At 41.1% G+C, this 26,985-nt stretch overlaps 1 protein-coding gene across 1 annotated transcript in view; it reads right to left on the bottom strand.

The window, feature by feature from the left end:
* Window positions 1–26,985, bottom strand: part of LOC104679929 (zinc finger protein 568) — an 89,361-nt gene that overhangs the window by 23,035 nt on the left and 39,341 nt on the right. The window contains exon 7 of the mRNA XM_010385663.2: window positions 23,955–25,505. Within this exon, the coding sequence (XP_010383965.2) occupies window positions 23,955–25,505 (1,551 nt within the window). The remainder of the gene's footprint in view (window positions 1–23,954; window positions 25,506–26,985) is intronic.

The following is a 26,985-nucleotide window of genomic DNA, read 5'->3' as shown; positions in this document are numbered from 1 at the left end:
GAGACAGGAGAATGGCGGGAACCCGGGAGGCGGAGCTTGCAGTGAGCTGAGATCCGGCCATTGCACTCCAGCCTGGGCAACAGAGCAAGACTCCGTCTCAAAAAAAAAAAAAAAAAAAAAAAAGACGGGTGGCTAAGTTTGGGCTGGGAATTCATTCCCCAGTCCAGGTCTTCTGGCATCTCAGCATTTAAGTCACTAATTTCTGCTCGGGCCGGGCCACAGGCTGGCCTGGAGGGTGTCTGGGAAACGACCTGGCCTAGCGGTTTGGGGATGTAACCTAGGAGAGACTGAAGCGGGGCAGTCACAGGCTCAGGATGCCAAAGGGACTGGAGGAGGATGAGGGATACTTGGGTCTGCAGTGGAAGTAATAGAAAACCAATGTAGTGGGCTGCAACGTCATTATTTTAGGATTAAGTTGCAGAGGAATATTTAATGACAGAAGTATGTTCGAGAAATACTTTGGGAGGTGGAAAAGTGTAACTAAAATAAACCATGTATACTGTTTTTTAAAATGTTATAGGCCTGGCGAGGTGGCTCATGCCTGTAATCCCAGCACTTTGGGAGGCCGAGGCGGGTGGATCACGAGGTCAAGAGATCGAGAGCATCCTGGCCAACATGGTGAAACCCTGTCTCTACTCAAAATACAAAAATTAGCCGGGCGTGGTGGCGCGCACCTGTAGTCTCAGCTACTCAGGAGGCTGAAGCAAGAGAATAGCTTGAACCTGGGAGGCGGAGGTTGCAGTGAGCCGAGACTGTGCCACTGCACTCCAGCCTGGCGACAGAACGATACTTCATCTCAAAAAAAAAAAAAAAAAAAAAAGTTATAAATAGGTTGGGCGCAGTGGTTCACGCCTGTAATCCCAGTACTTTGGGACGCCAAGGCGGGCAGATCACGAGGTCAGGAGATTGAGACCATCCTGGCCAATATGGTGAAACCCCGTCTCTCCTAAAAATACAAAAATTAGCCCAGCATGGTGGCGCGCACCTGTAGTCCCACCTACTAGGGAGGTGCATTCCAGCCTGGCAATAGAACGAGACTACATAGGCACTTGGGCAATGATAGCTGTAAAGTTAATTGTTAACAGTAGTTAATTTCTAGGACGTGTAATTGTGACTTTTTTCTTTTCGGTTAAAAAGTAGTCCCTTATATTTTTGGCCATTATAGTTTCTTTCTTGTGAAACATTACTTACAACAGTTCATTAAAAAAAAATTCTTAAGTATTTCTAGTTTACAAACTAGAAAACAAAATACTGGACCAAAATTTAAAAATCCACAGTTTAGATAAACGAAACACAAGACTGATAAACAAGGGCAAAATAAAGCAAAAACATTAGAAATGCACACACACACACACAAAAACCATAGAGTTTAAAAGAATTTTTTTTTTTTTTTTTGAGATGGAGTTTTGCTCTTGTTGCCCAGGCTGGAGCGCAGTGATGCCATCTCACCTCACTGCAACCTCTGCCTCCTGGGTTCAAGTGATTCTCCTGCTTCAGCTTTCCAAGTAACTGGGATTACAGGTGCCCGCCACCACAACTGACTGATTTTTGTATTTTTAGTAGAGACGAGGTTTCATCATGTTGGCCAGGCTGGTCTCAAACTCCCGATCTCAGGTGATCTGCCCCGCCTCGGCCTCCCAAAGTGCTGGGATTACAGGAGTGAGCCACTGTGCCCCGGCCCGAGTTTAAAAGAATTTTTAGGCTGTTATGTACAACTCTATAACCATGGTAAAGGAAATTGAAGATTTTCTAATGAAATTTAAATCACTGATTTCTACTAAGAAGTAGAAAATCTGAACAGAATAATAACCATAATGAAACGCTTTATTTTATTTAAGATACTTTAAAGTATGTACAATTGAAAAGGTACCATACCCAGGTGGTTGTAGCTGAATTTTAGCTAATTTTTGAACTAATAATTATTATTCTATTTATTTATATCTAATTTACATATGCTATCCAATGAATTTTTGTCTAAGTGGCATAAAATTTATTAAAGACATGGCTGGGCATGGTGGCTCATGCCTGTAATCTTAGCAGTTTGGGAGGCCGAGGTGGGAGGATCACTTGAGGCTCGGAGTTTCAGACCAGCCTGGAAACCTTGGCAAAACCCCCTTTCTACAAAAATTAGCTGGGTGTGGTGGTGCACACCGGTATTTCCAGCTACTGGGGAGGCTGAGGCTGGAGGATCACTTGAACCCGGAGGCAGAGGTTGCAGTGAGCCAAAATTGCGCCACTGCACTCCAGCCTGGGCAACAGAACGAGACTGTCTAAAAAAAAAAAAAAAAAGAAAGAAAAGAAATAAAGACAGGCCAAAAGAAGAGTATTATCATTTGTGGTTACTGATGCAAAAGTTCCAAATAAAAGGCTGATTTCAATAATGTACAAAATGTATACAGTTATGTCAAAGGATTGAGAGGAAAAAGAAATTCATGAATGATGCCAATAAGATGAAGTGGTAGAATAATGATCCAAGATGTTCAAATCCTAATCCCCAGAACCTGTGAATATATCTTACATGGCAAAAGAGGCTCTGCAGCAGATATGCTTCAACTAAGAAACTTGTGATGGAGGCTGGGCATTGTGGCTCATGCCTATAATCCCAGCACTTTGGGAGACCGAGGCGGGCAGATCACTTGAGGTCAGGAGTTTGAGATCAGCCTGGACAACATGGTGAAACCCAGTCTCTACAAAAAATACAAAAATTAGCCAGGCATGATGGTGCGCGCCTGTAGTCCCAGGTACTTGGGAGGCTGAGGCAGGAGAATCACTTGAACCTGGGAGGCAGACGTTGCAGTGAGCCAAGATCACGCCACTGCACTCCAGCCTGGGTGGCAGACTGAGACTTGATCTAAAAAAAAAAAAGAATCTTGAGATGGGAAGATTATCCTGGATTACTGAATGGGCCCAACAAGGGTCCTTAAAAGAGTAAGGCAGGAGGGTCGGAGTCAGAGAGGAAATCATGACAACAAAAAAGAAGATGTGCTTTGAAGACAGAGGAAGGGGCCATAAGCAAAAGAATGCAGGCAGCTTCTAGAAGTTGGAAAAGACAAGGAAATAGATTCTCTCCTAGAACCTAGAGAAAGAACACGGTTTTATGACACCTGGATTTTAGACCACAGGACTCATTTCTCACTTCTTTTTTTTTTTTTTTTTTTTTTTTTTTTTTTTTTTTTTGAGACGGAGTCTCGCTCTGTCGCCCAGGCTGGAGTGCAGTGGCCGGATCTCAGCTCACTGCAAGCTCCGCCTCCCGGGTTTCAGCTCACTGCAAGCTCCGCCTCCCGGGTTTACGCCATTCTCCTGCCTCAGCCTCACGAGTAGCTGGGACTACAGGCGCCCGCCACCTCGCCCGGCTACATTTCTCACTTCTGACCTCAGTATCTGGATGAAGAAATCTTCCCTCAGCAGGAAGAGGTTGGAATGACTGTCATTGATCAAAAAACCATATCCTTGATAAGTCTGTCTTTCCTTACTTGAGATATTTTCTTTCACTCTCTTCCAACTAGGATATAGAACTTTTGCATTCCTTCTCCTGAAGCTTCCTTTCTTATGGCAACGAATCAGAGAACTGATTCTTTAGTTCTGTTCCAGTGGGGTCTTTGGGTACGTCCCCAATCAGCTCAGTGCCTTCCCACTTTGTAGACACATTTATTTCAGTTGTTTATTTTGGAAAGTTTCAAATCTCCAGAAGCATTGAAAGAATACTACAAAGAACTCTTATTTGGGCCAGGTGCGGTGGCTCATGCCTGTAATCCCAGCATTTTGGGAGGCCAAGGTGGGTGCATCAGGAGGTCAGGAGATCGAGACCATCTTGGCTAACACAGTGAAACCCCATCTCTACTAAAAATACAAAAACTTACACGGGCATGGTGGCACGTGCCTGTAATCCCACCTACTCAGGAGGCTGAGGCAGAAGAATTGCTTGAACCCAGGAGGCGGAGGTTGCAGTGAGCCGAGATCCTGCCACTGCACTCTAGGCTGGTGACAGAGCAAGCCTCTGTCTCAAAACAACAACAACAACAACAAAAAAACCCTCTTATTTGTGCTTGTCCCCTAGATTCACAAGTTGTCAACAATTTGCCACTTTTGATTCTCTACCATTTGAAAATAAATTCAAGTATCATTATACTTCAGTACAATTTTTTTTTTTTTTTTTGAGGCAGGGTCTGGTTCTGTTGTCCAGGCTGGAGTGCAGTGGTGTGATCTCAGCTCACTGCAACCTTTGCCTCCTGGGTTCAAGCGATCCTCCCACCTCACCTCAATCAGAGTGCAGAGTAGCTGGAACTACAGGTGCATGTCACCACAGCCAGCCACTGCGCTCAGCTGAGTGTATCTTCTAAGGGCATTTTCCTACCATACATCACTAAACAGTGTGTTTCACACACATGTCACTAAACACAATATCATACACACCACACAACACAGTGTCTCACGCCGACATCCCATGCATATCTAACCACAACACCATGATCACACTCAAGGAAATTAACAATAATTCCACAATTCATCCATATTTAAATGTCCCCAAAATGTCTTGTATAAATTTTTCTTCAAGCAGGACACAATCTAGGTTATTGCGTCACATTCTTCTCTTAAGAATCTAGTCTACTTGTTCTACCAAATGTCTCACATTCTGGGTTTGTTGAGTTTTTCCTCGTGATAAAATTTAGGTTAAACATATTTAGTAAGAATACTACATAGGTGACTCCAGGATAACCACATAGATCACACAAATAGACACATGAAATTTGGTCATTTCACTATTAGCAATGCTAAATTTGATCACTTGGCTTAAGGTGGTAATGGCCATGTCTCCATTGTTATTTTCCCCTTTTTAATTGGTAAGTAACCTGAGGGATGATAACTTCAGACCATATGAATCTCCTTTTTTCTAACAATCATATGCATATGTGTGTGTGTGTGTGTGCGTGTGTGTGTGTATATATATATATATATATATTTTTTTTTTTTTTTTTTTTGAGACAGAGTCTCATTCCGTTGCCATGCTGGAGTGCAGTGGCACGATCTCGGCTCACTGCAACCTCTGCCTCCTGGGTTCAAGCGATTCTTGTGCCTCCCAAGTAGCTGGGACTACAGGCAGCTGCCACCACGCCCGGCTAATTTTTGTATTTTTAGTAGAGACGGGGTTTCACCATGGTGGCCAGGATGGTCTCGATCTACTGACCTCGTGATCTACCTGCCTCGGCCTCCCAAAGTGCTGGGATTACAGGCGTGAGTCACTGCACCTGACCCATATGCATATTTAATATAAGGTATATGTTATATTTTCATGTAAATTAATGTGTTACTCTTTCATATAAATTTGTATTTTTCTTTCATATAAATATGAATAATGAAATTACATTTTCTATGTGTACTTTCTACTATGTGTGGATATTATAGTGTACAGTTGACACACATATATACATATTATTCTTCAGTGTTGGATAATTGATCCATATTATATGCTTTGTAGGACATCTTAGATATTTTATGGGATAATTTCAAATACAACCAATTTTTTATTTTGTTCCTGGGTTTTCAATTTAGCCCACAAGAAAATACAACACCACTGTTAACAGATATGCATTTTCATGTTGTTGAGATTCTCCATCATGCCCAGTGTTCTATTCCAAGCACTAATGGGGCAAAAACACCTATCTTGGAGAGAAAGATGGGATTCTTTATTGTGGACATCATGATCTGCCATGGAGACAGGACCACTGTGGTGAAACAACTCATTATGCTTTTGCTTGATGGCAAACTGTCCTGCCTTATGAGACTTTAAGGAGTTGGGTATCATGGAAATCTTGTGTGAAGTTCTTTATGAATGATGGTGGGCTTTTGCCAGAAATGGATGAGAAATGTTTTGTATCAGCAGCCAGCTTCTATAGTCAGTTTGTATCAGTCTGGATACAGTCAGGAAACAGAAACCACAAAGAAATTTTCTTTCTTTTTTTTTTTTTTTGAGATGGAGTATTGCTCTGTCGCCTAGGCTGGAGTACAGGGGTGCTATCTCAGCTCACTGTAATCTCTGCCTCTCGAGTTTAAGTGATTCTCGTGCCTCAGCCTCCCAAGTAGCTGGGATGACAGGCACGTGCCACCATGCCCAGCTAACTTTTGTACTTTAAGTAGAGACGGAGTCTCACCATGTTGGCCAGGCTGGTCTCGAACTCCTGACCTCAGGTGATCCACCTACCTCGGCTTCCCAAAGTGTTGGGATTACAGGTGTGAGTCACTGCGCCCGGCCAAAGGAATTTAAACAGAATTATAATATAATGTAAAGAATTATTAAGCATGATAGGACAGAAACTATAGGGGCATGAGGAGACCTCTAAAAGGCCCTTTGGAGCTGAGGGAAGAGTACCCAAGAGAGAACATACTTGGAAGGAGGTCTTTCCCAAGGGTGAGTTTCAAACCTCACTGAAGATGTGGTTGTAGCTCACTGTGATGCTGGAGAAGTTTGCTATGTTGCCAGGTACTCAAAGATAGTTGGAGGTCAGGAGTTTGAGACCACCCTGGCCAACGTGGTGAAACCCCGTCTCTACTAAAAATACAAAAATTAGCTCAGTGTGGCCACACACACCTGTAATTTCCAGCTACTTGGGAGGCTGAGGCAGGAGAATCACTTGAACCGGGAGGCAGAGGTTGCAGTCAGTCAAGATCACTGTAGGCCTTAGGCCTGAGATGCGTGGCATTCACATCAGGATGGGTACAGGAAATTACTCTCCATTGCACAAGCCAGCTATGGCTGATAGCCAGGATGCAGAGGAGTTTGGGTGCCACTGTGAGCATGAAGTCTGGAGCACATGATCTCTCATGAGAAGGGCCTCTGCAAGGTAGTCTGCCAGGCCCAGGCCAGATATGCACGATCTCCAAGAGACTGCATGCTCTGGAGCACAGCTGGCACTGAGCATCACTGAATATTCTCACATACACATCTCCCACTGATAGGACCATGAAGAAGGAGCAAGGAAAAGCAAAATGCTGCAACCTGAGCCAGAAAGACCCCTTCCTCCTTCAACGTCCCTCTTCGATGTCCACATCCTCTACTGACAAAGCTTAATATCATACTCACTGTAAAGGAGAAATGCTTCAAGTTGTCCACTTTCACAGACCGGTATTGAAAAGGTTAATTGGGAGCTGAGAGGCAATACACTGATAACTGACATAGTCTAACCCTTTGGGTACTAAGTTTCTACACACTTTTTTATACACATCTTGAGCTCCTTTACAACAATGAAACAACTCTATTTCTACCTAGCAAGGTACAGCTATCCAAATGAGAAGACGGGCTGGGCATGATGGCTCACAACTGTAATCCCAACACTTTGGGAGGCCAAGACAGGAGGATCGTTTGAGGCCAGGAGTTGGAGACCAGCCTGGGAAACAAAGCAAGACCCCATTTCTTTTTCTCTTTTTTTTTTTTTTTTTTGAGACGGAGTCTCGCTCTGTCGCCCGGGCTGGAGTGCAGTGGCCAGATCTCAGCTCACTGCAAGCTCCGCCTCCCGGGTTTTACGCCATTCTCCTGCCTCAGCCTCCGGAGTAGCTGGGACTACAGGTGCCAGCCACCTCGCCCGGCTAGCTTTTTTTTTTGTATTTTTTAGTAGAGACGGGGTTTCACCGTGTTAGCCAGGATGGTCTCGAACTCCTGACCTCGTGATCCGCCCGTCTCAGCCTCCCAAAGTGCTGGGATTACAGGCTTGAGCCACCGCACCCAGCCTCTTTTTCTCTTTTTGAAACAGAGTCTCTGTTGCCCAGGCTGGAAGGCAGTGGTGCAATCTCAGCTCACCACAACCTCTAACTCCCCAGTTTAAGTGATTCTCGTGTCTCAGCTACCTGAGTAGCTGGGATTACAGGCATGAACCACCACTTCCAACTAATTTTTATATTTTTTAGTAGAGACAGGATTTCAACATGTTGGCCAGGCTGGTCTTGAACTCCTGACCTCAGGTGATCCGTCTGAGGACCCACCGCATGTGGCCTGATTTTTAAATATTAACCTTATATCCTGTAATCCAGCTGGGTGCTGTGGCTTATGCCTATAATCCCAGCACTTTGGGAGGCCAAGGCGGGAGGATCACCTGAGGTCAGGAGTTCGAGACCACCCTGGCCAACGTGGTGAAACCCTGTCTCTACTAAAAATACAAAACTTAGCTTGGTGTGGCCACGTGCACCTGTAATTCCAGCTACTTGGGAGGCTGAGGCAGGAGAATCACTTGAACCGGGAGGCAGAGGTTGCAGTCAGTCGAGATCACATCATTGCACTCCAGCCTGGGTGACAGAGCAAGACTCTGTCTTAAAAAAAAAAAAAAAAGTCCTTAATCACACACAAAACTGGGGGGATGCCATAATGGTGGAGAAAGCATTCTGTAAGTCCACGGTTGTGATGCTGGCAGCAGCATTATGGGCAAGAAAAAAAAGTCCATATCCAGAATATCTGTCCATACTTATAAGAATGAATCTCTGTCTCATCCATGACAGAACAGGCCCAATGTAATCAGCCTTCTACCAGGTGGCTGGTTGGTTCCAAAAGGGAATGCTGCTATATCAGGGACTCAATGCTGGTCTCTGCTGTTGACAAAAATTAAGGGAAATGACTGTGCTGGCTGATTATGTCCCTTTTATTAAGGAAGAAAATGCTTTCAAATACCCATTACCCCCAAATATTTTTGCTTATATCTCACTGGCCAGATTTATGACACATGGTTGTCCTCAAATGGAAGGCAGACAGGCAAAGAGATAAAAGGATGTCCAACTTGTCCTTTTATAACAGCATTAATCACACCCATGAGTGTGGAGCTCTCACGAGTTAATCCCCTTGTAAAGGTTCCACCTGTTAACACTGTTATAATGGCAACTAAATTTCAACATGAATTTTGGACGGGACAAATATTGAAACCATAGCAATAATCAAAGATTCCCAAGAAAGTAGGATAACATTTATGTCCTTAATGAAAATTTCAAGCCCAGTTGTACAAGTCTTTGTATAGATACAAGCCCCTCCTATAGCACTTCCTTGTCCCCAAAGACTAAAGGCCATTGTCCCAACTAGGAGGAGCACAGAAGGTAATTTTTTATTTAGAGGTGATGCTCTTCCACCTCTAACACTGGAGGTATCAGTCACCTCAGGGGACATAGTTGTCATCTGCTACAAGCTCCACCACCTTTTGTATCTACTTTCATTTCATTATTTTGTTTGTTTGTTTGTTTATAAGAGATAAGGTCTGGCCGGGCGCGGTGGCTCAAGCCTGTAATCCCAGCACTTTGGGAGGCCGAGACGGGCAGATCACGAGGTCAGGAGATCGAGACCATCCTGGCTAATATGGTGAAACCCGTCTCTACTAAAAAATACAAAAAACTAGCCGGGTGAGGTGGCGGGCGCCTGTAGTCCCAGCTACGCGGGAGGCTGAGGCAGGAGAATGGCGTAAACCCGGGAGGCGGAGCTTGCAGTGAGCTGAGATCCGGCCACTGCACTCCAGCCTGGGCGACAGAGCCAGACCCCGTCTCAAAAAAAAAAACAAAAAAAGAGATAAGGTCTCACTCTGTTGCCCAGGCTGGAGTGGTAATCATGGCTCATTGCAGCCCCAACCTCCCGGGCTCAAGGATCCTCCCACCTCAGCCTCCCAAGTAGCTGGGACTACAAGTGTGTGTCAAAACATCCGCCAAAAATTTTTTTTTTTTGAGACGGAGTCTCGCTCTGTCGCCCAGGCTGGAGTGCAGTGGCCAGATCTCAGCTCACTGTAAGCTCCGCCTCCCAGGTTCACGCCATTCTCCTGCCTCAGCCTCCCGAGTAGCTGGGACTACAGGCGCCCGCCACCTCACCCGGCTAGTTTTTTGTATTTTTTTTTTTAGTAGTGATGGGGTTTCACTGTGTTTGCCAGGATGATCTCGATCTCCTGACCTCGTGATCCGCCCGTCTCGGCCTCCCAAAGTGCTGGGATTACAGGCTTGAGCCACCGCGCCCGGCCTCCGCCAAAAATTTTTTAAATTTTTTGTAGACACAGGGTCTCACTATGTGGCCCAGGCTGGTCTTGAACTCCTGGGCTCAAGCAATCCCATCCTCGCTTCCCAAAGTGCTGGGATTACAGGCATAAGCCACTATGCCTGGCTCACCTCATTATTCTGACTTTAAAAGATCAGATAGGCTCAGATACCTCATATTTCAGAGAACACTTAATAGGTTATTCTCTGCCTCCAGTACTTGTTTCTTTAAGGGATATCCAGAAACAGCAGAAATCAAGCTTGGGTTCTGGACACCAGGAGATCTTACAAAGTTACTGTCCACTACGTAACAAGAAAGTAATATTTCACAAAGGTTCAGAAGCGAATCTAACAAATGTTTATATGACTTGGGCCTTTCCTTCTTTCTTTCCTTCTTTCCTTCTTTCTTTCTTTCTTTCTTTCTTTCTTTCTTTCTTTCTTTCTTTCTTTCTTTCTTTCTTTCTTTCTTTCTTTCTTTCTTTCTTTCTTTCTTTCTTTCTTTCTCTTTCTTTCTTTCTCTCTCTCTCTCTCTCTCTCTCTCTCTCTCCCTCCCTCCCTCCCTCCCTCCCTCCCTCCCTCTCTCTCTCTCTCTCTCTCTCTCTCTCTTTCTTTCTTTCTTTCTTTTTTGAGACTGAGTCTCGCTCTGTTGCCAGGCTGGAGTGCAGTGGTGCAATCTCAGCTCACTGCAACATCCACCTCCCAGGTTCAAGCGGTTCTTCTGCCTCAGCCTCCTGAGTAGCTGGGACTACAGGTGCCCACCATCACGCCCAGCTAATTTTTGTATTTTTAGTAGAGATGGGGTTTTACCATGTTGGCTAGGATGGTCTCGATCTCTTGACCTCATGATCTGCCTGCCTCAGCCTCCCAAAGTGCTGGGATTACAGCTGTGAGCCACTGTGCCCGGCCAACTTGGGCCTTTGTAATGCATGAAAAGGTATTACCAATGTTAAAAAAACAACTCTGAAATAGGGCACCAGTCATAGCATAGCCCTCTACCAAACTCATTTAATAGAGACAGTATTGGGAGTATCTCATAAAATGCTGTTCATGTTGCTGTCAGTTGTTAAATTTAGTTACAGGAGAAACAGCAGCTGGTTATATGTTAACACTGAAATGTCTTTAGGACACGGTCATTAACTATGCCCCTGGAGCAGTTGTTGAGGCTTTGCTTTGCCATTTGCTTTGGCACTCTGCCCAAAGCCTAGTGCAGCTGACATTCATCAGTGTTCGTACATAAAATTGCCACTGGGTTAATATTTCCATCGTTTATCAAGCTAAGAAAAATGAAGCTACTGAGACTGAATTGACAGGTCTGAAATTAAGAATTTTCATAAAATTCCTATCTCCTATACTACCTAGCCAATCCAATCCTTGGTATTTATCCAAGAGAAATGAAAACATACATCTATACAAAGAATTTTTACACAAATGTTCATGGTAGCCTTATTTTTGATAGCCCCCAAACTGGAAACAACCCAATTATTCATTAACAGGTGATTGTGGTACCATTATTTAGCAATGAAAACCTATTTAATACAATTATGGATGAAAACTTCCAAAGCCTAACAGATTCAGACATCCAGATACAGAAGGCTCAAAATACGCAAGGAGATAAAATGCAAAAAGTTTTTCTCCATGGCACAATTATATTCACATTGTTTCAAGTCAAACAAAGATAAAGAGTGAATCCTTAAAAGAAAAAAAAGCATCTAGTCACCTGTAAAAGAAACCCCATAAGACTAACAGAGGATTTCTAAGCAGAAACCTTACATTTCAAAAGAAAATGGGATGATATATTTAAAGTGCTAAAAATAAATAAATAAATAAAACTAGCCAAGAATGCTACGTCCAGCAAAATTATCCTTCATAAATGAAGGAGAAATAGTCCTTTCTAGACAAGCAAATGCTAAGGAAATTTGTTACCACTAGACTGGCCTTACACGAAAAGCTGAAGGCTGGGTATGGTGGCTTACTCCTGTTATCTCAGCACTATGGGAGGTCAAGGCGGGTGGATCACTTGAGGTCAGGAGTTTGAGAATAGCCTGGCCAATATGGTAAAAGCCTGTCTCTACTAAAAATACAAAAATTAGCCATGTGTGGTGGAGCATGCCTGTAATCCCAGCTACTTGGGAGGTTGAGGCACGGGAATCACTCGAACCTGGGAGGTGGAGGTTGCATGATCCGAGATTGCACCACTACATTCCAGCCTGGGTGGCAGAGTGAAACTGTCTCAGAAAAGAAAAAAAAAAAAAAAAAAAAAAAGAAAGAAAGAAAGAAAAGATCAAGGGGGTCTTAAACCTGGAAGCAAAAAAAATAACACTGTAACATTTACCATCATGAAAATAAGTGAAACTATAAAACTCACTGGTAAAGTAAACACATAAAGAAGAAAGAGAAAGGACTCACATGGTACTACTACAGAAGTCTACCAAGCCGTAGTGACCATAAGAAAACAAGTAAAAAAAAACCCAAAAAACATAATACAATAAAAAAGGCTGGGCATGGTGGTTTAAATCTGTAATCCCAGCACTTTGGAGCTGGAGAGAGGAAGATCATTAGAGCCCAGGAGTTCAAGACTAGCCTGGGCAACATAGTGAGACTCCATCTCTATAAAAATAAAAAAAATTAGCCAGGCATGGTGGTGCATGGGGGGCTACTTGTGGGGCTCAGGTGGGAGGACTGCTTGACCCCAGGAGGTCTCAAAAAAAAAAAAACAACCCAACACCCAAACCAATTAACAATATGATAGAGACAAAACTTAATATGTCAATAATAACCGTGAGCCAGGTCGGTGGATCACATCTGTAATCCCAGCACTTTGGGAGGCCAAGGCGGGTGGATCACCTGAAGTTAGGAGTTTGAGACCAGCCTGGCCAACATGGCAAAACCCCATCTCTACTAAAAATACAAAAATACCCAGGCGTGCTGGGACATGCCTATAATCCCAGCTACTAGGGAGGCTGAGGCAGAATAGCTTGAACCGAGGAGGCAGGGGTTGCTGTGAGCGCCATTGCACTCCAGCCTGGGCAACAGAGTGAGACTTTATCTCAAAATAATAATAATAATAATAATAACAACTTTGAACATACATAGATTAAATTCCCCACTTAAAAAATAGAGAATGGCTGAATGGATTTAAAACAAAAATGATCCCAAAATATCCTACTTATAAGAAACTCACCTTACTGGTAATGACACATATAGACTGGAAGTAAAAGGATGCAAAAAGATATTCCATGAAAATAGAAACCAAAAGTGAGCAGGAATAGCTATACTTCTAACAGATTAAAGAGATTTTAAGTCAAAAAGAGTAAAAAAAAAAAAAAAAAAAAGACAAAGAAGGTCATTATATAACCGTAAAGTGATTAAACCAGCAGTGGATATAATAATTCTAAATATATATGCAGCCAACACTGAAGTACCCAGATTCATAAAGCAAGTATTACTAGATCTCAAGAGAGAGACTGCAATACAATAATAATGAGGGATTTCAACATCCCATTCTCAGCATTAGTTTTAAAAAATTAGACAGTTTTTAAAAATTAGATTTTAATTAGACTTTAGACCAAATGCACCTAACAGATATTCACAGAACCTTTCACCCAACAGATGTAGACTACACATTATTTTCATCAGTACATGGAACAATCTCCATAACAGGCATTGAGTAGGCCACAAAAAGAGTCTCAACAAGTTTTAAAAAGCTGAAATCTTAGCAAGTATCTTAGACCACAATGGAATAAAACTAGAGATCAACACCAAGAGGAACTCTGGAAACTATACCAATAAATGGAAATTAAATATCATACTCCTGAATAACCACTAAAGATCACAACCAAAACGAAAATCGAAAAAATTTTCTTTTCTTTTTTTTTTTTTTTGAGATGGAGTTTCACTCTTGTTGCCCAGGCTGGAGTGCAATGGCACAATCTCGGCTCACTGCAACCTCCGCCTCCCAGATTCAAGCAATTCTCCTGCCTCAGCCTCCCGAGTAGCTGGGATTACAGGCAAGTGCCACCACGCCCGGCGAATTTTTGTATTCTTACATGGTGAGCCACCATGCCAGGCTGAAGAAAAGTTTCTTGAAACAACCGAAAATGAAAACACAACATTCCCAAACCTGTGAAATAGGGCAAAAGTAGCGCTAAGAGGGAAGCTTATAGCAATAAACGTAGAATGTAATCAAAAAAGTTGGCTGGGCACAGTGGCTCATGCCTGTAATCCCAATACTTTGGGAGGCCAAGGTGGGCAGATCACCTGAGGTCGGGAGTTCAAGACCAGCCTGGCTAACATGATGAAACCCCATCTCTACTAAAAACACAAAATTAGCTGAGCATGGTGGTGGATGCCTGTAATTCCAGGTACTTGGGAGGCTGAGACTGGAGAATCGCTTGAACCTGGGAGACAGAGGTTACGGTGAGCAGAGATGGCACCCCTGCACTCTGGCCTGGGCAACAGAGAAAGGAGACTGTCTCAAAAAAAAAAAAAAAAGTAGAACAATTACAAATTAACAATGTAACAATGTACCTCAAGAACTAGAAAACAAGAACAAGCCAAACCACAAATTAGCAAAAGAAAAGAAATAATATAAGATCAGAGCAGAATTAAATGAAATAGAGACTAAAACATCATGAAGGATCCACAAAATGAAAAGTTGGTTATTCAAAAAGATAACCCAAATTGGTAAACCACTAGGTAGACTAACCAAGAAGAGACAAGACCCAAATAAGCAAAATTAGAAATGAAGAGCCGGGCGCGGTGGCTCAAGCCTGTAATCCCAGCACTTTGGGAGGCCGAGACGGGCAGATCACGAGGTCAGGAGATCGAGACCATCCTGGCTAACACGGTGAAACCCCGTCTCTACTAACAATACAAAAAACTAGCCAGGCGAGGTGGCGGGCGCCTGTAGTCCCAGCTACTTGGGAGGCTGAGGCAGGAGAATGGCAGGAACCTGGGAGGCGGAGCTTGCAGTGAGCTGAGATCTGGCCACTGCACTCCAGCCTGGGCGACAGAGCGAGACTCCGTCTCAAAAAAAAAAATTAAAAAAAAGAAATGAAGAAGGAGACACTACAACTGATACTACAGAAATACCAAAGAGCGTCAGAGACTTACAAGCAACACTATGCTGACGAACTAGAAAACCTAGGGAAAACAGATATATTCCTGAAAATATAAAACTTACCAACACTGAATGGGGAGGAAATATAAAATCTGAACAGACCACTAAGAAGTAGTGAGATTAAATCAGTAATAAAAAGTCTCCCAACCAAGAAAAGCCCAGGGCCACTTGGAATCACAGCCAAATTATACCATATGAAGAAGAACTAATACAATTCTCCTGAAACTATTCCAAAAAATCAAAGAGGAGAGAATTCTCCCCAACTCATTCTACAAGGCCAGGATCATCCTGTTACCAAAACCAGGGAAGGACACAACATCAAAAGAAAACTAAAGGCCGATATCTGACCAAAAGTAGATGCAAAAATCCTCAACAAAGCACTAACAAACCAAATCCGATAGCACAGCAAAATGATAATACACCGCAATCAAGTGAGATTTATACCACAGATGCAAAGATGGGTCAATGTATGCAAATCAGTTAACATGATACATCACATCGGAACAAAGGACAAAAACCATATGATCATCTCAATAGATGCAGAAAAAGCATCTGATAAAATTCAACATGCTTTCACAATAAAAACTTCAACAAGCTAGGCACAGAAGGTACATACCTCAGAATAATAAAGGTTATATATAACAAACCCACAGCTGACACCATAGTGAACAGGGAAAAGCTGAAAGCATTTCCACTAAGAATTGGAACAATGCCCACTTTCACCACTCCTACTCAACATAGTACTGGAAATCCTAGCCAGACCAATCAGGCAAGAGAAAGAAATAAAAGGTATCCAAATTGGAAAATAGCAAGTCAAACTGTGCCTTTTTGTTGATGATATAATCCTATATCTAGGAAAATATAAAGACTCCACCTGGCTGGGCGTGGTAGCTCACGCCTGTAATCCCAGCACTTTCGAGGAGGCTGAGGCACTAAAGAATTGCTTGAACCCAGGAGGTGGAGGTTTGCAGTGAGCCAAGATTGTGCCACTGCACTTCAGCCTGGGTGAAAGAGAGTCCCTGTCTCAAAAGAAAAAAAAAGAAAAAAGAAAAAAAAGAACATTATGAACAAGAATGAAAGAGTATAAAGCATATTATGACAATAAATTTGATAATCTATATGAAACAGAATAATTCCTTGAAAGACACAATCTGTCAAAACTCACCAGGAATAGACAATCCAAACAGCCCTGTATCTATTAAATAAATGGAATCAATAACTATTAACCTTCCAAAATAGAAAGCATCAGGCCCAGAAGGGTTTACTGATTAATGCTCCCAAACATATAAGAAAGAAATTTTATCAATCCTCTACACTGTCTTCTAGAAAAAAGAAGTATTTCCTAACTCAGTCTATGAGGCCAGCATTTTCCTAATACCAAAACCAGGAGAAACATACTACAAGAAAAGAAAACTACAGAACAATATCTCTCATGAATACAGATGCAAAAATGCTCAATATTAGCAAATCAAATCCAGTAACATATAAAAAGAATTATACACCACAATCAAGTGGGATTTATCCCAGAAATGCAAGATTGATTCAACGTTTGAAAATCTATTAATGTCATTCATAACATCAAGAGGCTAAAGGAGAAAAATCATATAATCATGTCAATAGATGCAGAAAAATCATTTGACAAAAATCCAACACCCAATCACAATAAAACAGTCAGAAACTTAGGAATAGAAGGGAACTTCCTCAACTCAATAAGGCAATCTTTTGGGTCTCTTACAATCCTTCAAAATCTGAATCTTAAAAAATTAGCTTTATATTTAATAGTAAAGAGAATTGAAATACTTTAAATCAAACCCACTCCAATCCACTGAATTATATACCATTATTTTCCAGTATTTTCACAGCCTTTGAAAACCTTATAAATCAATTTTGCTCTTCTTTTCCACTGCCAATATTTGTTTCTATTTACCCACATATTTAACATTTTCCTTATCCATCTTCCTTTTTCCACAAGTCCTCCATCTGAGACCACTTATGGACAGCATGCCAATGCTTCCCCTTGGCCTCCTATCTATACACCTCTTTAGCCCACGACATCAAGTTTTTGAAGAAACCTCGCCAAATGTCAAAATAGTAGTTAAAGAACAGTCTGGGGCCGGGCGTGGTGGCTTATGCCTGTAATCTCAGCACTTTGGGAGGCCGAGGCGGATCACCTGAGGTCAGGAGTTCAAGACCAGCTTGGCCAACATGGCAAAACCCCATCTTCACTAAAAATACAAAAGTTAGCCAGGCATGGTGGCAGGAGCCTGTAATCCCAGTTACTTGGGAGGCTGAGGCAGGGAGAATCCCTTAACCCGGGAGGCGGAGACTGCAGTGAGCTGAGATTGCACCACTACACTCCAGCCTGGACGAGAGAGCAAGACTCCATTAAAAAAAAAAAAAAAAGAACAGTCTGGAAATCACTAGGGAGCCTTGAGATTGAAACTATTTCCATATTTTTCCTTCTTTTAATCTCATTTGCTCATGAGTATAGAATGAAGTTTCCCAGTCTACATGACATGTGACTGAATGTAGAAGCAGGTATGAGAACCCAGCTGTCTGTTTTTAAGTAATTTAAAGTATTTGAAAATTGTGTAACAATTGATGCTTTTTTTTAGTTTTGGAAATATTTTTCATAAAATAATTTCATAAAAATTTATTATTTATATTAACATGTAATGAGTTTATTAGTTTCAAATGAATCAAAAATGGTTTTTGGTTGGGTGCTATGGCACACACCTGTAATCCCAGTACTTTGGGAGACCGAGGTGGGCAGATCACTTGAGGCCAAGAGTTCAAGACCAGCCTAGCCAACATAGTGAAACCCCATCTCTACTAAAAATACAAAAATTTATCTGAGCATGGTGGTGCACACCTGTAATCTCAGCTACTCAGAAGGCTGAGGCATGAGAATTGCTTGCACCTGGGAGGCAGAGGTTTCAGTGAGCCAAGACTGCATCACATACTCCAGCCTGGGCAGCAGAGTGAGACCCTGTCTCAAAAAAAAAAAAAAAATTTTTTTTTAAATTTCAATTTGAGGACTACTGTTGCAAAATGCCTACTGTTTTAAGTCAGCTTCCCAGGAAAAGAGAATCTGAGATGGAAATCTATGGTAGAGTTTATTGGGGAGAGCTCTTGGGAACATCAGCAGTAAGGAAATGAATAAAGCAGAATTGGATGGAAAGATAAACTGATGCAGTTGAAATTTGTTCCCTGGGGAGCTCTAGAGCTGTGACTGCTCTTCAGAGTTGCTCTAAACTGAGGCAACGTGGGCCAAACTGCCTGCAGGGAGACAGTGTAACTTTGCATAAGGCAGCTCCTTTCATCCAACAGCAATTCCTTAGAGGAATTTAGCTGTGAGTTGTCAGCAGCCAAGATTCTCAGAAGTTGGCAGCACAAGTGCCTCAGTCCTGAAGGTGGAATCTTGAAGTCTGAGGCATAGCTTACACTCGAGTTCCCACAGGGATCAGGATGAAATCATCCGTGGCAGGACTGTGCCTGCGATCATACCCTTGACTTACTTCTCTTTCTTATTCTGCTTCCTCCATTCTCTTACCCCTCTTACTGAAAGCACTTCCTTAATAAATCACTTGCATAGGAATCCTCATCTCAAAGCCTGCTTCTGGGAAACAGCTGAAAAGAAAGTCCATCACACATCTTGATTCCACCCCCAACCTCTACCCTAAAATATTTCTCCCCAACCTGCTGTATTTTTATCAAATGGTCCACCGTTCGGCCAGTTTCTTTCCATTAAAACATAGGAGTTATCCTTTCTCTCTTTACTCATTTTTCATATGAACTCATTATGTTGAATCACCTCCAAAATGTATCTGAAATCTACCAATTTCTACTGCTGTGTCTAATCCAAGCCACTATTAGTATATTTCATTCTGTGTGTTTTTTTTTTTTTTTTTTTTTTTTTTGAGACGGAGTCTTGCTCTGCCGCCCAGGCTGGAGTGCAGTGGCCGGCTCTCAGCTCACTGCAAGCTCCGCCTCCCGGGTTCACGCCATTCTCCTGTCTCAGCCTCCCGAGTAGCTGGGACTACAGGCGCCCGCCTCGTCGCCCGGCTAGTTTTTTGTATTTTTTAGTAGAGACTGGGTTTCACCGTATTAGCCAGGATGGTCTCGATCTCCTGACCTCATGATCCGCCCGTCTCGGCCTCCCAAAGTGCTGGGATTACAGGCTTGAGCCACCGCGCCCGGCCTATTCTGTGTGTTTTGAGGCCATTCACAGGAACTGGACCTCTTATGAAGTCTGAACTCTAGAATAGAAACTCTAGGCAGTAACTCAAGTGTGTTCAGGTAAAGAAGAATTCACCATGATTTAATTAATGATTTTTTTCAATGTTTATCTCAGTCACTTATATCTATCTTATTATTTCTACCCCTTAGGACAGAAGGAAAAAATGAATTTACAAAGACCAGATCATCTGCTTGCTGACACAAGGTCAGTAAAACACCCTTTTAGACCTATTCTGAGGCACTTTACCTCACCTGATAGGCTCAGCCAGTCTTACTGGGGTGAGAGAGGCCAAAAGAGAAATCTAAGGTTGTCCTTATGGGCCTTAAGTGGAATTTTACATTTCTCTGTTGACTCCAAAGCTATGTAAAGAAAGGGGCAGAGGATTTAAGGCATATAAAGTACAGGCCAAAACAAAAACAAAAATTAAAAAGAAAAATCACAAAGAAAAACAACTGTTTAGACCAAAAAAAGAAAAATGTCTCACCAATACTTATACAGGATTACTTGTGTGGATACATGAAATGTGAAAACTATTTTTTGAAAAAAGGTTTACAGGCTGGGCATGGTGGCTCACAGACCAGCTTGACCCACATAATGAAACCCTGTCTCTACTAAAATACAAAAATTAGCCGGGCAGGCACCTGTAGTCCCAGCTATTCAGGAGACTGAGGCAGGAGAATCGCTTGAGCCCAGGAGGTGGAGGCTGCAGTGAGCTGAGATCATACCACTGCAATCCAGCCTGGGCGACAGAGGGAGACTCCCTCTCCAAAAAAAAAAAAAAAAAGTTTACAGGCTGGCGCAGTGGCTCAACGCCTGTAATCCCAGCACTTTGGGAGGCAGAGGTGGGCGGATCACCTGAGGTCAGGAGTTCGAGACCAGCCTGGCCAACATGGTGAAACCCCAGCTCCATTAAAAATACCAAAAAAAAAAAAAAAAAAAATTAGGCATGGTGGCGCGTGCCTGTGGTTCCAGCTGCTCAGAAGGCTAAGGCAGGAGAATCATTTGAACCCAGGAGACAGAGCTTGCAGTGAGCTGAGATCACGCCACTGCTCTCCAGCCTGGGTGACAGAGCAAGACTTTGTCTCAAAAAAAAAAAAAAAACAAAAACAGTTTACACATAAATATTGGGTATGCTGGCAAAACTGGATTTAGTATAAAACTTACTGAAGAAGGGACTATGAAATGATATTACTCATTTAGATATTTCAGTTTTAGTAAGTTGTAATTGTTTTCACTAAAGTCAGTCCCTGCTGTTAAGTCACCATCGGTCTTCAAAAATACCTAATAACAATCAAAACTGATAGTCACGGTTGTACCTCACAACTTTAGTTTGAGATTTACTTTTGGGAAATTAACTTCAAACAAATGTAGTTCATGTTCAATCATAAAAGCTAAAGATCCCTTTTCACAAACACCCCCTATTTTTTATCTCCTTTTTATTATTTTTATTCTTTTGAGGCAGAGTCTTGCTGTGTTGCCCAGGCTGAAGTGCACTGGCGCGATCTTGGCTCACTGCAACCTCCAACCCCCTAGGTTCAAGTGATTCTCCTGCCTCAGCCTCCTAAGTAGCTGGGATTATAGGCACGCACCACCACACCCGGCTACTTTTTGTATCTTTAGTAGAGGTGGGGTTTCACCATATTGGCCAGGCTGGTCTCGAACTCCTGACCTCAGGTAATCTGCCTGCCTAGGCCTCCCAAAATGCTGGGGATTACAGGCATGAGCCACCACACCCAGCCTATCTCCTTTTTATTTATTTTTATTTTTTATTTTTTTGAGAAAGGGTCTTACTCTGTCACCCAGGCTGGAGTGCAGTGGCACAATCTTGGCTCACTGCAACCTCTGCCTCCCGGGTTCAAGCGATTCTCCTGCCTCAGTCTCCTGAGTAGGTGGGATTACAGGCGCCCGCCACCATGCCTGGCTAATTTTTGTATTTTTAGTAGAGTTTGGGTTTCACCCTGTTGGCCAGGCTGGTCTTGAATTCCTGACCTCAGGTGATCCACCCACCTCGGCCTCCCAAAGGGCTGGGTTTACAAGCTTGAGCTACTGTGTCTGGCCCTATCTCCTTTTTAAAAAGGCATTAGCAGCTTTCTGTATTGTATATCAAATAATATTGTAGAGATGGCATAATAAAAACATCACCTCTGTAAGGGTTGGTTCATGTAGTTACAAAGAATGAGACTCTTCAAGAGGAACTTTATTATTAGTGTTCAGGATCTGAGTTCACCACCATTTCCAACCAAAACTGGATGGGCTGTGTAAGTCAGGAGTTGTAAAAAGAATAAAATGGTCTCTAGGTTAAGACCAACACACTTTTACACAATTGCTTATGGCCACCTCAGGAAATAAATGATTTCTCATTTCAAAATACTGTTATAATTAACAATGATATTAATACCTATGCTGGTTGTATGGAAAATTACAGGGCAAGAAAACAAATATTGCAAAGTCACTTTCTCAGTAAAAATCTTAATCTCTCCACAATGACTAAATATATCAGTAATTAGTTAGCTATGAACGTGATACATTTGCTGTCTAATAATACTGGCTACACTGAGAGGACAGGCACCATGAGTAGTAGACCATGATGCCCTGAGCTAGTAAATAAAAACACATTTCATTTGTTATACTGCCATCTGATTTTCAAAGTTTTAATAATTATTTACTTGAATCTAAGATATCATCAGTTGAAAGGAGTCCAATTTCAGAAGTGTTAAAATATAAAAAAACAGCATCATCAAGTTGCTAAAATGTGCTAATTTCACATTATATAATAAACAGGAATATTCTAATTGCTAATTTTCTAGAGATACTTTTCATAAAATGGTTGAGCATCTGATAGGGCATATGAATCCATTATAACATTTCCTTCTATGGGCACAGGCTTCCCTTGGCCTGTTCTGAGAAAGAACTAGAAAAACACTCTTACAAGTAAACATTCATATTATCATTGTGTATCATTAGCTTTTAAGATTTATTTTATATGCTACCAGTCTTTTTTAAGGCATAAAAATTACAAGCAAAGCTCAAGTCTCCTTTTAATCAACAGCCTCAAATTCAATCTCCAGAGACAATGCCATCAATAATTGGGTATGTATCCTTCTATTCTATTTTAAATAGTTTAACATACACTTTTCAATAATAGAAACAGTTGTTCTTTATAAATGATTTCATTCCAATTTACATAAACATTATTATACAATGCTTCATTTGTATTTTGATTTTTTTCACTCAACATTGTTTTAACTATCCATGTTACACAATATAGATCTGGGTTACTGTTTTAAGTGCTGTATACTATTCTATCATTTGAATACATCATATTTTATTCATCATTACCCCAATGATGAATAGGTTGTTTTTAAGGCAGATATATGTCTATATATTTCTTTTTTTTAAGAGATTGGGTCTTGCTATGTTTCCCCGGCTGGTCTTGAACTCCCGAGCTCAAGTTATCTTCTTATATCAGCCTCCAAAGTAGCTGGGATTATAGGCATGTGCCACTGCATCTGGTTATACATACGTACATATATCATATAAATATTTCTTATGCATTATTTGTGAGTTTCTATAGGATGTATACCTAGAAGTAGAATTACAGAGTCCTTTTTTTTTTTTTTTTTTTTTTAAAAAAAAAAGGCTCCCTGGCCTCAACGTTATAGATAATAACCTCTATTTTCTCCCAATGGTTTCACAGTTTGGCTTTTCAGATTCTAGTATTTAAATCCTTTAGAATATTAATCTTTTGGCCAGGCGCTGTGGCTCAAGCCTGTAAACCCCAGCACTTTGGGAGGCCAAAGAGGGCAGATCTCTTGAGGTCAGGAGTTCAAGACTAGCCTGGCTAACATGGTGAAATCCCATCTCTACTAAAAATACAAAAAAAAAAAAAAAAAGGAACCCAGGAGGCAGAAAGGCTGCAGTGAGCTGAGATTGCACCACCGTACTCCAGCCTGGGCGATAGAGTGAGACCCTTGTCTCAAAAAAAAAAAAAAAAAAAAAAAGAATATTTATTTTTTAATATGTCATAATGTTGTAATTTTATTTCCTCTAATACGGAGAGTCAAATATTCCCAGCAATTTTATTGACTAGGTCATCATTTCCCTACTAATTCATGATGTCAGGTCTAACATACCCCAAGTTCACATATATGCATGAGTCTGCTTCTGGATATTCTATTCTTTAAAATCTGCTTATTTACCTACTAATGTACTAATACCACACATTTTTAAATGACTATAACTTTCTATCATACAATGAGGGTGTTTCCTCTGTTCTTTTCAAAATTGTCTCAGCAATCCATACACTTCTCCTTCACATGAATTTTGTAATCATTTTGGAAAGATCCTAGATTCTTAGTAGATTTTGTTTGGAAGTGCATTCAGTCTATAGATTTTTAGAATTGAGGTTTTTATAATACTGGGTTTTTCCATCTATGTATATGGTATTTCTCTCCATTTATTCCAGTCTTACATCTTTTAACAAAGTATTAAAATTTTTCCATCAAGAGCCTGGTTGTTTGAGCTTATGCCAAGATATTTTAAGTAAAACATGGGTTGAATTTAAGAGGGCTTCTTTCATTTAATATACTCGGTGTCTCTCACCTGTATGACCTCTCTTATGTATAGAAAGGGATGCTCTTTGAGAGAATGCTTTCCCACATTCATTACATTCAAAGGGTTTCTCACCAGTATGACTTCTCATATGTATAATAAGTAATGAGCACTGAGAAAAGGCTTTCCCACATTTATTACATTCATAGGGTTTCTCCCCTGTGTGACTTCTCACATGAAGAGTGAGGGATGAGATTCGAGAGAAGGCTTTACCACATTCATTACATTTGAATGGTTTCTCTCCCGTATGAATTTTTTCATGCTCAAGAAGATTTTGTCTCTGACTGAAAGCTTTCCCACATTGATTACAATGATAAGGTTTCTCTCCAGTATGAATTTTCTCATGTTCAGTGAGGTTTGATTTCTGACTAAAGGCTTTTCCACACACTGTACATGCATAGGGTTTCTCACCCGTATGAATTCTCTGGTGTCGAATGAGGTTTGACATCTGAATAAAGGCTTTCCCACATTCACTGCATTCATAAGGTTTCTCTCCAGTGTGAATTTTCTGATGTGTAATGAGATTTTCTTTCCTGCTGAAGGCTTTTCCACATTCCTTACATTCATAGGGTTTCTCAGCTGTATGATTTCGCATATGTACGGTAAGGGATGAACTTTGAGAGAAGGCTTTCCCACATTCGCTACATACATAGGGTTTCTCACCAGTGTGACTTCTCATATGTATAATAAATACTGAGCATTGAGAGAAAGCTTTTCCACATTTATTACATTTATAGGGTTTCTCCCCCGTGTGACTTCTCATATGTAGCGTAACAGATGACATTCGAGAAAAAGCTCTACCACATTCATTACATGCATAAGGTTTCTCCCCAGTATGAATTTTCTCATGCTCAATAAGATTTTGCTTCTGGCTGAAGGATTTCCCACATTCCTTACATTCATAGGGTTTCTCTCCAGTGTGAATTCGCTCATGTTCAATGAGATTTGATTTCTGACTGAAGGCTTTCCAACAATTCTTACATGCATAAGGTTTCTCCCCAGTATGAATTCTCTGGTGTCTAATAAGGTTTGACATCTGAATGAAAGCTTTTCCACATTCATTACACTTATACGGTTTTTCCCCAGTATGAATTTTCTGATGCGTAATAAGATTTTCCTTCCTACTGAAGGCTTTTCCACATTCTTTACATTCGTAAGGTTTCTCTCCAGCATGAATTCGCTCATGTCTAATGAGGTCAAATTTATGACTGAAGTCTTGTCCACACTGATTACACTTAAAGGGGGTTACAACATAGGATGCACAATGGTAAAATAGTTTCCCAAACTCATTACATCCATTCTGTTTCTCTCTTATACAGCCTTTCTCAAATCTAAGTAAGTCTAAATTATGCTCCAAACCCTTATCAAGTAAGTCATGGTCATAGAAGCTTTGTCTTGAAGTAACAATGTCTGAACTCAGAGGAAATATTTTCGCAACTTTTTTACATTCAACGACTTTTTCCTTTATCAGAATTTTCTTGGAGATGGATGTGACTTTCCTCACAAGTGTTTCCTGTTGCTTCTTGATCTGTTCATCAACTTCCCAAACTTCTAAAATGGAGGACCAGAAATTATTACTTGTGGATTATTCTACCACTATACTGTTAATAACATATCAGAAATTGGCTAATCTTTCTGATTAATCTTTGATGTTTAAGAAACATCAAATTTAATGTTTAATTAAATTAAACATTTAATCTTTGATGTTGGCCTAGTCAACCAATATGAAAGAAAGCTAAGAGTAAATGTTCCTAGTTCCTAAGGTTTGAGAAGTTAACTACTACATCAAACATATGGAGACAAAAACTGATATCTGTAGGTCCAAGTGGCTTTGATTGTTTTGTAAAGTGTCCAAAAACAGTGCAGAAATCAGCAAAATCAATAGAATAATTAAAATGAAAGGGTGAACACAAAAATGACTGATAGGGAGTCAAACGGCTAAAGAGCAAAATGAACATTTGTGATTAAACACACTGGCTTGAATGCATGTATTTTTCCTCCTTCCTAAAATTCTATTAAAATGACAGTGAAAGAATAAAGGGTTAAATCCATAAGAAAAAGGAGACATGAGTGTAAAAAAGGTGAACAAGAGATTTTAACATAATACTGCAGGATGAGAAGCATTTAGAGAACCATAAACAGAATAGCAAAGCTATAAAGTTAAAGTATCATGAAGACGTAAATGACAATAAGCAACAAAGTGATTTGGCCAAAAATCACTGGAAAGGCCCAAGAATTGGAGAATCCAGGCACTCAAAAGGTAGGGATAAACAAGCACAAGGCAAGGATGTTCCCTCGCATTACTGCTTTTTAACATTGTACTAGAAGTCCTACCGAATGCAACAAGAAAAGGAAATAAAAGCTATTCAGATTAGGAAGGAAAAATGAAACAAGAACGGTCTTTGTTCACAGGTGATGTGATCATCTATGTAGGAAATCTGAAAAAAAAAAAAAAAAAATCAACAACAACAAAAAACCCCTGCTGCAACTAGTGAGTCAAAGGCTGACAAGTTTGCAGAGCAATAGGAACTCTCACTCATTGCTGGTGGGACTGCAAAATGGTACAGCCACTTTGGAAGACAGTCTGGCAGTGTCTTACAAAATCAGACATACTATTACCATATTATTCAGCAACCATGCTTGGTATTTACCCCAATGAGTTGAAAACTTATATCCATACAAAAACCTGCACATGGATATTTACAGTAGCTTTATTCCTAATTGCCAACACTTGGAAGATGCCCTTTACTAGGCGAATGGATAAACTGTGGTACATCTAGACAATGAAATATTCATCAATGATAAAAATATGTGCCATCAAGTTATAAGAAGACATGGAGGAACCTTAAATGAATGTTGCTAAGTGAAAGAAGCCTGATGGAAAAGGCCACCTACTGTATGATTCCAAACTGGAAAAGGCAAAATCATGACCAGTAAACATATCAGTGGTTGCCAGAGCTTATGGGAGAGGAAGGAATAAATAGGGGGAAGACAGGGGAGTTTTAGGGCAGTGAAAGTATTCTGTACCATA

The sequence above is a fragment of the Rhinopithecus roxellana genome, chromosome 12, assembly GCF_007565055.1.
Source record: "Rhinopithecus roxellana isolate Shanxi Qingling chromosome 12, ASM756505v1, whole genome shotgun sequence".
Lineage (NCBI taxonomy): Eukaryota > Metazoa > Chordata > Mammalia > Primates > Cercopithecidae > Rhinopithecus > Rhinopithecus roxellana.
This window is presented reverse-complemented; position numbering and strand designations above follow the sequence as displayed.